General features: G+C 33.5%; 2 protein-coding genes across 5 annotated transcripts; both read left to right on the top strand.

The window, feature by feature from the left end:
* LOC112705533 (probable protein phosphatase 2C 55) lies at positions 1 to 4,224 on the top strand. Its single transcript, XM_025756373.3, has 4 exons — positions 1 to 1,070; positions 1,472 to 1,796; positions 2,230 to 2,379; positions 3,621 to 4,224. The coding sequence occupies exons 1-4, from the start codon at positions 475 to 477 to the stop codon at positions 3,915 to 3,917; spliced, it is 1,368 nt and encodes a 455-aa protein (XP_025612158.1). The 5' UTR covers positions 1 to 474; the 3' UTR covers positions 3,918 to 4,224.
* Positions 4,225 to 4,413: 189 nt separating this feature from the next.
* Positions 4,414 to 9,846, top strand: LOC112705532 (J domain-containing protein required for chloroplast accumulation response 1). 4 transcript variants are annotated; one of them, XM_025756372.3, is made up of 9 exons: positions 4,414 to 5,477; positions 6,280 to 7,016; positions 7,105 to 7,421; positions 7,581 to 7,683; positions 8,154 to 8,218; positions 8,313 to 8,375; positions 8,457 to 8,534; positions 8,696 to 8,872; positions 9,623 to 9,846. In XM_025756372.3, exons 1-9 carry the CDS (start codon positions 5,029 to 5,031, stop codon positions 9,659 to 9,661), a joined length of 2,028 nt encoding a protein of 675 aa, XP_025612157.1. In that variant the 5' UTR covers positions 4,414 to 5,028; the 3' UTR covers positions 9,662 to 9,846. The 4 variants fall into 4 exon arrangements, with proteins under 4 accessions (XP_025612157.1, XP_025612156.1, XP_072056414.1 ...); XM_025756371.3 differs by having other exon boundaries at positions 7,105 to 7,427; XM_072200313.1 differs by lacking the exon at positions 8,313 to 8,375.
* The last annotated feature ends 2,078 nt before the right edge of the window (positions 9,847 to 11,924 follow it).

Genomic DNA, 11,924 nt, shown 5'->3' with positions numbered 1-11,924 from the left:
CAGTGACCAAAGGTCATTTGTTCCCAATGATGAGATTCGGTACTGTTTGAACCCGGAAGAATACATGGTTTTTTTTTTTTTTCCCTCGTTTCTATTCCTTTCTTTCCGGTCATTGGCATCTAACAATGCTGATCGCTGTAGCGGGAACATTTATAAAGAGGAGACACCGAAAGGATCAGCTACCACCCAATTTCTTTATTATCATTTAATTTAATTATGCACCAACCTTCTTCCGTTGTGTTTCGATTCTCCTAGGAATTTTCTGGTTAGGGTTTTCCTTCGCTACCTTTCTTCTCTGATCAGCATCAGCTGTAAGTCGTTTCATTTTGAATCTCGTTTGATTTCTCTGCCATCGGTTCTTCCTCTGATTTATTTGAATGAACAATGCGGTTTTTGACCTTTGTTGTCTGTTGCAAATATTGGTGTTGTGTTCCATAGAGTTGAATAAGCCAAATTATTGTTTGTGAAAAAAAAATGCCACTCGTGTACTTTTCAAGATTGGGCACTGCAATTCAAAGTTCAAATGTAGGAATAGGTGGTGGAACCATAAGTTCTGTTGTTTTCGGTGTTCTGATTGCACAAGGGAAGTTGTTGTTTAGTACTACCAAGTTTTGTCACCCTGTAAACTTCGAAGCTTGTACCTATTTAGTTAGACAGAGAAGAACATTGTCTGTAATTGCCACACCATGTCCCACAGTGTCTACTGATTCTGCTCTCACTTCTCGCTTATCTGCAGCTGCAATCAGTGAATGCTCTGATAATAAGTTAACTTTGAGGTATCGTCGCCATTCACTGTCAAGAAAGGTTGTGAGTAATCTGTGTTTGAGGACAGGTTTGGAGAATGGTAGAAAAGTGGGCATGAAAAGCTCTTGGCAACCCGAAAATCGTACAATTTATAGCTATCTTATTGCTGCAAGGACCTTGCACACTTCTTACCTCTGCACAGAGTTGCCATCTAGAGATTTGCATGGATCATCATCATGCGCTATTTCAGGGCCTGCTCATGGTGTACGTCGTGACACTTGTGCTTGTAAAGAGAACTCAACAAATTCTTCTAATTCATCTAAACCGTATGTTCTCTCTCCCTTCAATTGAAACGTATCCAAAAAATAGAAAAGAATTTTCTACATTCAAATCAATTATTTAAATATCACGGTGAAGCTTTCTCTCCCCTCTCCCCTCCCCTGTGTCGCACACCCTCTTTTCCCCTTTTTCGGTGTCAAGGAAAATTAGTTACTTTTTCCCCGTTTGTTTGTGATTGTACTGGTAACAAAAGTGTATTTTATTTAAGTACATTTTAAAACAGATTGAAGAATGAAGATATATATTCAACATAAGAACTCTGAATACTTGTATTTTGAGAAGCAAATATTTTAGGATGACTCAATTTTAGCGTTAGTACTTGGCAATTAAAATTTACAGTGGAATTCCAGTCTCATTGCTTTACAATATGGTTGGACGATAATTGCAGGAAAGCTCCTTTAGGTAAAACCCTTAAATTAGCATCTGGATCATGCTACTTACCCCATCCTGATAAGGAAAAAACCGGGGGAGAAGATGCTCATTTTATATGCTCTGAGGCACAAGCTATAGGACTGGCAGATGGTGTTGGCGGCTGGGCCGATCATGGTGTTGATGCTGGACAGTATTCTCGTGAGCTCATGTCCAATTCAGTGGCTGCTATTTCGGGGGAGTCCAAAGGTTCAATTGACCCAGCAAGGGTGTTGGAAAAAGCATACTTAAGTACAAAAGCTAAGGGTTCCTCCACAGCATGCATTATCACACTTACTGATCAGGTTACCACCTTTGTATGATGAACTGATAATATTGTTCCTTCAGTGATAATATATTAAAATGGTATAGTTCAAGTACATGCTTAACACAACACTAATCCAAATATCCAATAGTTATAAATTTATAATGGCTCTAGTCCCCTCAAACTTTATTGTGTTTTAAATTTTAAACATGTTGACACACTAATAGCAATAGCTCTGACATTACACATTATATTTCTACGTATATCAGTTTTCTGACTCCTTTGATGCCTTTTCCCTCCTTTTGGGATTCATTTGTGTTTGTGACTGAATGGTACAATTTCCTACAAAACTAGTTAGTGATATATTTGGTCTCAGTATAATTTTCACGGTTTCTAGTGACATTATGTTATAAATAATCAGTTCTGGTACATCATTTTATTTTTGACAATTTTCTTTACTCATGATACTGCAGTGGCTTCATGCTATTAACTTGGGAGACAGTGGTTTTATGGTGATCCGTGATGGGTGCACTGTATTTCGGTCCCCGGTGCAGCAACATAATTTTAATTTCACTTATCAGCTGGAAAGTGGAAATAATGGCGATTTACCTAGTTCTGGTCAGGTAAGATGCACAGGATTGTAAGAGAATGTTACTGCATTAGTTAATAAAATCTTTTAATTTCTGTTAGTGACGAATATCACATGATTTTGCTAGTGGCCCTGTACACCTTTTGCAGTGCATACGATTCCTTCATGGTTTCATTTCCTTGTGTGTATGTGTTTGTGTTTTATTGTGATTTTGTTTAAATTTTAGAAAAAAGATTTATTGACAGCTTGTGTTGTTTGTTGAATTTATAATAAGATTTAATTATCATGTTGGTCCTTATAGTTTTACCAAATTTGCAATTAGATCCTTATACTTTTTTCCTTTTCAACTGGGTCCTTACATTGCTTTTAACTTTGTAATTAGCTCCTTTATGTGAACGTTAAAATTAATGAAATATTCCTCCCCAAAAACATGTAGTTAATGATCTAATTAGGTTATTAATTATGGATACCTTCAATTTGCTGAGAAATATTCCGTTAACTCTTAACATTCTTTATACTAGTAAGGACCTAATTATAAAATTAAAAAGTGTATGGACCCAATTGAAAGAGAAAAAAAATATAAGGATCTAATTATAAATTTAGTGAAATTATAAGGACTAACAAAATAATTAAACCTTATAATACTTTATGTGTCGTATTTGATTTGTTTAATCTCTAATCAAGTTTTTAATCCCTTTATTTACAGGATGTATTGATTTTAGTGGTTTCTTTAAGTCCTATAGTAGTTCTGTTGATTTACTCTCTGTTCAATGTAGTCCCACAGTCAATTATCATATTAGATTATTATGATGTGCTCTTTAGATATGTTATCTCCGATCAGCTGCAAGTGAGATGTGAAATTTGACAAAGTAACTTGCAGCATAAACACCACCGGTTAAAGTAGTCTACTTTAGATGGAAGTTTACTGTAGGCTGTAGGACATTGAAAGATATGGTAAATCCTGGTACTGTGTCTTTAAGAAAGCTGGGGAAATGCAGACAAAGCTTACTACCATTTAAGTATGATCTTGTTAATGCTAGCATATTACTTGCATTCATTATAACAAGCCATTAAAACTTTTGGTGGTTATCTAATTCTTTTCAGACAGTTTTTATGTTTTGTGTCTCAATTATTCCCCTCTATAACATGCGATTGGCATCCATATCCTTAAGTAGTTCACCATTGCCATAGTCAATAAACTAGTTAATCTTCTTGAAAATTTGTTTATCTATGCTTCTTGTTGGATGCTTATGTGGATTGCCTTGTTCACGTCAGGTTTTCACGATTCGTGTTGCTCTTGGTGATGTCATAGTCGCTGGTACGGATGGGTTGTTTGACAACTTGTACAATAATGATATCACGGCAGTGGTGGTTCATGCCAAAAGAGCTGGCTTAAGCCCTCAGGCAACAGCTCAGAAAATAGCTGCACTGGCACGCCAACGGGCACAGGACAAAGACCGGCAGACGCCTTTTTCAACTGCTGCTCAAGATGCTGGGCTCCGTTACTATGGTGGCAAGCTTGACGACACAACAGTTATCGTTTCATATATTACCGGCTCTGAAGATGCCTAAAATCCAATCCAGTTCTCTTGTACATACTCTTTTTGTCCTCATGCGCACCATGCAGCATATGTGATTATTATAAATAAAAGGTTTAACATTGTTACCCTCCAGAAAATGATGTTAGTGACAACCAATTCAGAAATGTAGGTCCGAATTTAAAGTTTTGACCGTCCAAATTTTGTTTGTAAGCAACCAGCCTCTTAAGTTGGATGTTGTTTTGCTTGGTTGTTGGTTTTGGCACTGAGCAGGAAAGTGTGACAACTGACAAGCATTCAAATTGAAATAATGTAAATGAGAGTTCAGGTTCCTTGAGTAATGAATGAGCCTTTGCAATAGTTTGGCGCTTGTTGCGAATTTATTATCGATTTTTCTCTGGCACGATTGGCTCTTTTCCCGAACCATATGTTCTGGTATTGCATGGGCCCCTGATCTTCGTGCCTAATCAGGAATCCCGTGATGGATGCGTTTCGTCTACGTATATCGGAGGTTACGGAAAATCTGAATTACTGAAAAATTATTGAAAATAAGAAACTTTGAACCAGTGAAAATGAATGCATAAATATATAACAAAAAAAAAAATGATATGAAGAGTGCTACGTGGGGCCAAAATTTCATATTTTTCTCTTGTGACATCGGTTCCTATTCCTAATGCCAACTCTTGAATGGCCAAAAATATGATAGGAAGAGACAAAATCAGAGAAGTGGCAGAGGGTGTGGTGGCCGTATTGAAAATTTTAAGCGAGAGGGGATTTAATTAGTATCCCAAAGAAGAATTGAGGGAAAAGATTTCTTCAAAAAAGCATGGAGTAGAGTGGTCGAGTTATCAGCATCACTGTTTTATAGTTTTGTTTCTATCCTTTAAAGTATTATCCCAAGTCACTCATATCTTGTGGCTTGCCAATGGCAATTGGTCTTCGGCGCACCTTCTCTGTCGTATTGTGGTAGTTACTTCCCTTTCAGAATTCGTGCCTGTTCTCCTCTGTGTCTCTGATTCATAGCAGGCAGAGGCAGTTACAGTTCAAAACAAACTTTCGATTGCCCTCCGCTGCGTTCCACGTTTTCCCGCCATTTTTTAATCCTGAATTAGTTGACAGTTATTATTAATTATTAATAATAATTAATGGAGAGGTTTTACTCCTCTTCTTATTCTTCACAACAAGGGGAAAGCGCTTTCTACACGAGTCCAAGCACGCCAAGCAGAAACTCCGATGTGGATTTCAACGATGTGTTCGGAGGGCCGCCACGGCGGTCTTCCATTAACAGCGAGATTCGGCATAGCCTCAGCTACAGCAGGTTGCAGGATTTGAGTCAAGAAGGAGAAGGAGAAGAAGGCGAGGTTCCAAGTTCGTGTGCGTGGCGTCCGGAGCGGGAGAGACCGGTGTTTGGAGGGGAAGATTTCGTGAATCGGAGGCGTTATTCAAACAAGAACAGTGACTTCTACGATGATATATTCAGAGGCGATGAGTCTCCGATCAGGAATAGGGATCAGAGTCAGAGCCCTTTCCCCAGCAGAGTTTTGAGCCCTTCCCTTGCTGACCCTCTCTCCTCTTCTCTACCTTCGAACTTCAGGTTTTCCTCATTAACCTATCCTTCTCGTGCGGATTATTGATGATTTTTAACAAACTCATAAAATTGAATCCAAATTATGGATTAATTAATCATCACTATTGTTCCCTATTTGAGTCTCTCCTTCAGTAAGCAATTTCGAATTAGAAACACTGTTATAATCGTTTATTGTGTGTGAGGATATCTGTGCTTTGAATTTTTAAACTGACTGTGGGGGATAGGATGGCATCGTTACCCGGACGCGCGGTACCCACTCTCCCCCTCTCCGGTCCAAGTGGGGTAATTACCCGACCCATATAATTATATATAATATATAATATATATAAAATAATTAATAATATTATATTATTATTAATTTTTTATTTTATTTTATATTATATATGTGATGATAGTTATATAAATTTTAAAATATAATATTATTTATTAAATTTTAAAAATTATAAGAGTGAATAGAGATAGGACAGATACACACAAAGATAAGTTAGGGTTCAAGTTTTTACAAGAGGACAAAAACGGGCCCGAATGTTACCTTACTTGATACGTTCAAATAGTAGACTACTATATGACAATATGTATTAAACCATCGATTTTTAGTGTTCAACATTTTAGTGAATCAAATTCATTAGATTCATAATGATTGAAAGAAAATTGCAGATCGATAGCCATTGCTAGTTTTATTCATTTGGGACTGCTTCATGCATTGTTTACTTATCAGCTTCTAAGTTGTGAACTAAATGACTTGCTCATCTCCTATTGTGACTGATGCTAAGTTTCTAACTCCCGTCACTTTCCACTGACCAACCAGTCTTCCTGCCAAATTGTCAAAAGGGATGGACCTTCCAACATTTGGTTACTCTACCAGACGTAGGAACCCACTTAACAACTTAAATGATGGTTTTGGTGCTTCGGATGGAGTAGGCTCTTCAGATTCTCATCTTTCAAGATTTTCAACCCCACCAACCAAGCACAAGGAGGATCCAAAGAATGCTTCAAAACCCGCTTATCGGCAGAGTCTTCTATCGAAAGAGTTTTCAGATATAGAAAGTAACATGAAACAAGACCAATCTAACAGTAATGGCCAATTTCATTTCTCAATATACAAATGGGCAAGTAAAGGGGTGCCAATGGTTATGCCTCTTAGGACAGAGAGAAAAGATAAGCTTAAATTTGAAAGAAGCTCAAGCGCCAAGGAATGTGTGGCCAGTGAGATTACCACACAAAATGATAGTCCTGCATCATACAAAGCCTCCTTGTTATCGAGAAGCACAAGACAAGATGGATCAAATTCTCGTACAACTATTCAAAATGGGGCAGATTCTATTCGAATCACAGAACAAAGAGCTTCTTCCAAAGCTCAATCAGAGACGATGAGCAGCTCTCAAACTGTAACTAAAGATGATCCTGGTAGTCCTATCTCATCTACTCATTCTGCGAGTGAGAAAACCTTCTCTGGAAAAAAAGAAGCAGCAAGTGGAAATCAGAAGCTTGAGACCAAAACATTACGTTCACTGTTAAATGAAAGTAATGCAATAGCGAAACAAGGTAAAGCCATATTCACCATCCACTTCTCTGTGTGTGCAAGTATACTACTTTATGACTCCATTATAATGTTCTCAATTTCATATATCAGATTATAATGAGATCACTCGAAGGGAGAGACAAGATGAAAGTAAGATGAAAATCACAAAAGAGTTGTCTAATTTTGATAACGTGAATCCAAATAAACGAGAAGAAACGACTGTTTCTGTGAAAGCTGTAGAGCATAGCAAAGCTGCATCCCCTGGTTCCTTGAACTTTGGTGAGAATATGGGGAAAGACCGCATTAAAGGAAAGGTCAAAGAATTTGTCCGAATATTCAATCAAGAAGCTGCAACAAAACCCAGAGTTGAACCCAAATCTGAGGGTTCTTTATACAAGCAAAGAGATGCTTTGAGGACAAAGAACGGAGTAAGTGTAAGCAGTAAGAACTAATGAATAAGATGGATAGAAAAGAAAAATTCATATTATAAGAAGCTGTCAATAGTTATGACTATTCTTCAGTGTCAAGTTCATGTTATCCTAGCTTTACAACAATTAAGATGCTTACGGTTGCTCAATCTTATTTAGGCGGACGAGTATTCCGAACAGTCCAAGAAAGAAAGTTCCAGGGTAGAGTCCTCCAATGGGTCTTCTAATAATTTGTCTCAGCAGGATGATATCTCAGCATCAGGTACAGCTTAATTTTCTGAATTCTAGTGTAATATGACTGCTCTAACAAAGATTATGTGCGTAGCCTGCATGTAACAATAGGAAACATTTACAGGGCATCGAGCATATTCTAGTTTAAACATGCTTCTATGGTCATTTGTTATTTCCACATTGCATCCCTCCTAAGTTTCTGTTAAGCATGGTGCTGTAACAAAAATTGTGCTTTTCTCTGTGGTCTGCATCCATTCCAATATGCAGTTGTGTTTACTTTTTACAAATTCAATGAATAATAGGGTGTCACCTTTTAAAAGAACTAGCATAAGCTGTTAATCAGCTGAAGAGACTTTGTTAAAATATGAAATGACCGTGACACTTCCTTATTGTTGTAGAGCTTTTTATACTAATCAATGTTAAAATCTATATAGATTATAGACATGCTTTATATACTTGATGATTAAATATTGTGACAAAACAACTTGATTTTGTTACCAGCAACGCCAGATATTTCATTTACTGTTATTGGAGATAAGGATGGATCCTTCCATGGGAATTTCACGGTATTCAATTGCTGAGCTAAATTCCAATCTTATGTTTAAATTACTTGCGTTTTAGGAACTTTCTGTGAATATGCTCCTGAATTGAATATTACAGATACAAGTACTAGCAGAAGATGAGAATGATGATTTAAAAAGCCAAGATAACAAAGCAATCCAAGTAATTTGTACCAACTATCATGCTTTCTTTTTTTCAAGGTTGTCAATATTATGTGTATACATATTTCTGTATACAATGTAGGTCATTGACAAGAAGATACAACAATGGTCTAAAGGGAAGGAAGCAAACATACGCTCGCTACTATCGACGTTACAATTAGTAAGGAAAAATGGAGTTCTGTACTCCTTGCCGTTCTTCTTTCTTGTCAACAAAGATAAAAACATTTTGATGTGTCTAATTCCATTTTTAAAGGTTATTTCCTTGAGGTTGATAGATAAAATTCACTTTTACTAAACTGACATCGATTTGTATAATTAAAGGTGCTTTGGCCGGAGTGTGGCTGGAAGCCTGTGCCTCTTGTCGATATAATTGAAGGAAATGCGGTGAAAAGAGCTTATCAAAGAGCTTTACTTTGTCTACATCCAGATAAATTGCAGCAAAAGGGTGCTGCTTCACATCAAAAATACATTGCAGAAAAAGTTTTTGACATCTTACAGGTAAACCTATATTTGTAGCTACTTAGTTGGATTGATATATATCATGTTATCTATTTCATGGGTATTGTCTAAAATCTTGCTTATTATTTGTTGGTCATACATATTGCGTGTCTCTTTCATTCATGTAAGGTTTAATTATTTTGTTAAGTCTTATAATTTTACAAAATTTGCAATTAAATTCTTATACTCTTTTTTCTTTTAATTGAGTTTTATATTATTTTTAATTTTGTAATTAAGTTTTTTTAGTGTAAAAAAAATATTAAAGTTAACTGAATATCTCTCTGCTAATTGAATGTATCCACATTTAAGAACTTAAGTAAATTTTTTATCCATATTTTTTAGAAGAAATATTCTGTTAATTTTAATATTTGTTGACATGAAAATGACCTAATTATAAAATTTAAAATAATATAAAAATTTAATTAAAAAAGTATAAAAATCTAATTATAAATTTAGTAAAAATTCTGTAAATCATTTTATTTGAGTAAATAATTAATTTATTTTATTTAAATAAAAAAGCGTCCAAGTACTTGGTAGGGACAACGAACCCAAGAAGTTCATAGCATAACAGGTTATCACAGTATTTTATTTGATTGAACATTACGTTATCAGTGCTGGAAATTATTTTAAACTTATTACAAAGTATTTAATAGACATCATTATTCTTAAATTCAGTTGACGGGTATTCATTGAACATGTTTTTACTAAAACCCGATCACTAAGCGCATTTGTTAAAAACTTGCAATACAGGAAGCATGGACGCAGTTCAATATGCTCGGTGCACTCTAACTAGTAATTACTCAGACCCGAGGAAAGGTTCTTTTACAGTCTCAATGGGATATATATATTGTGCTTATTAGGAGTGCAAGTGATTACTTCATAGCTGAAGCTGTTTTCATTGTAAGGTTATAAACTTGTAATTGATAATAAATGATCGATTTCACGAAAATATATTTTCAAGTTTGTTATACAAATGCAAGTGTTCACTTGAGAGCCTGTAAGCTTTTTCTGTCTTCCTCCTTGCTTCCTTCGAAAAAAAATTCTCTAAAATAATAATGTTAGAAAAGTAGTAAAATAATATTTTAATCACTTTTAAATTTGTAATATTTATTATTTGTTAGTTTTATTATCTTAATTTAATAGTAATTAATGATATACTTTTTGTTCTAAAATGACAGTACAACTTTAGAAGATCCAAATCCTTTCTTTTCATATTTGTTACATCTTCGTACAGTATCAATTCTTGATAATATTAAATATCGTTAGCGCACACAAATTTTAGCAGTCGTTATTTGAATGATTGGTTTTCTGTTATCTAATGGATGACAACAATCAGATTGAATTTCGGCAACAACAAAATAACTTTTTTCTTAATTGTTTAAAACTTCATATTTTTGTATTTTCTACGGTTTGAAGCTCCACATAATTTTATAACAATAGGTTTAAAACTCCAACAAAATGAACACTTTTATGGAACTCTAAATATGCATGTTTTTTAAGGTTTAAAATCAAATAATTTTGTAGTGACGAAGTTCAAAGTAACCCTCTCCTCCGCCGCCCCTTTCCCAAAAAAACATAGAAAAACAAATCAACATATCACTTTAGGGTTGGAAACTCTAATTATATAATGGCAGGGGCTCAAATATCAAAACACCCAAAAAGTAAAACACTTTTAACTTAGGGTAAATTTATGTTTTTTAAGGGTTGAAACTTTAAATAACTCTATGTAGTGGGAGTTCAATAACCCCGTCCTCCGAAACAAACATTTTTTTTTTTGCATTTAAAACCAAAAATTTATATATTTTCTAAAGTTTGATATCCTAAATAATATTTTAGTAATAGAAAGCTCCAAATTCTAATTAATTTTTTCCATTAAATTTATGTTACTCCACACACGAATACAGCTTACCTGCCAAAAAGAGTTCAATAAATATAATTAGTTTAATTACTGTTAGTTCCTATAATTTAATCAAAATTTTAATTTAGTTCCTAATTTTAAGACTTTGTACTAAATCTTTAAGTTAAATAAAAACTTTTAATTAAATTTTTAAAAATTTTAAAATACTTAATTTTAAAATTTTTGACAGTTCATCCATAAAAAATAGAGTAAGTTATTTAAATAAAATAATTAAAATCTAAATTTACTATATTACAATTTTCTAAAACAGTATATGTGTTTGCAATTCTTCTATATCTATATAAATCACTATCGGTACAGTAGTTTTCAAAGTGAAAGAAATGACACTATATAAATTGCCGCTGGCTATAGCGGTTTATAAGAAAATAATAGATAGGTAATTCTTGGCACATTGTAGCTGATTATGTATATATACACAAAAATTATCTATGTTTCTCTAACAATTATGTATGGAATGAAATGAATAATAGGATAAGATTGAATAATGAAATGAATAAAAATTTAATATTTTTACTATCATTTAATTAAATTTTTCATTTTTTTACACGACTATATACAATTAATTATAGTAGTAAACTTCTTTTATATTCATATAACATAAAGTTAAATTCTTTCATTAAACACTCAAAAGTAATGAAAATAATTTGTAATATTTTTAAAAAAATAATTTTAAATATAATTTTTTATACATATTTATTGTTGTTTCTAGAATAAAAATAAAATTTTTAAAATTTATTGTGATAAAATTTAAAAATTTTATTTTTATTCTAGAAGTAACAATAAATATGTATAAAAAAACATTTAAAATTATATTTTAAAAATATTACAAATTATTTTTATTACCTTTCGAGAATGTTTAAGGAAAGAATTTAATTTTTATGTTATGTGAATATAAAAAAAAGTTCATAATTATAATCAATTGTACATAGTGCTTGTTTAGGCGCTATTAAATTGATAAAAAAATATATTTTTTTCAATGAAAAAAATATTTTTTATTTTGGGTAAAGTACTAAATTGGTCTCCTATGTTTGGGCGGTTTAAAATGTTCTATTTGAATCCAAAAAAAATTATTTAACATCAATTTAGTCCCACAGTAAGGTCAAAGTTAAATAATTAATGTAATGTCCTACATAA

The sequence above is a fragment of the Arachis hypogaea genome, chromosome 8 (genome assembly GCF_003086295.3).
Source record: "Arachis hypogaea cultivar Tifrunner chromosome 8, arahy.Tifrunner.gnm2.J5K5, whole genome shotgun sequence".
Taxonomy (NCBI): domain Eukaryota; kingdom Viridiplantae; phylum Streptophyta; class Magnoliopsida; order Fabales; family Fabaceae; genus Arachis; species Arachis hypogaea.
This window is presented reverse-complemented; position numbering and strand designations above follow the sequence as displayed.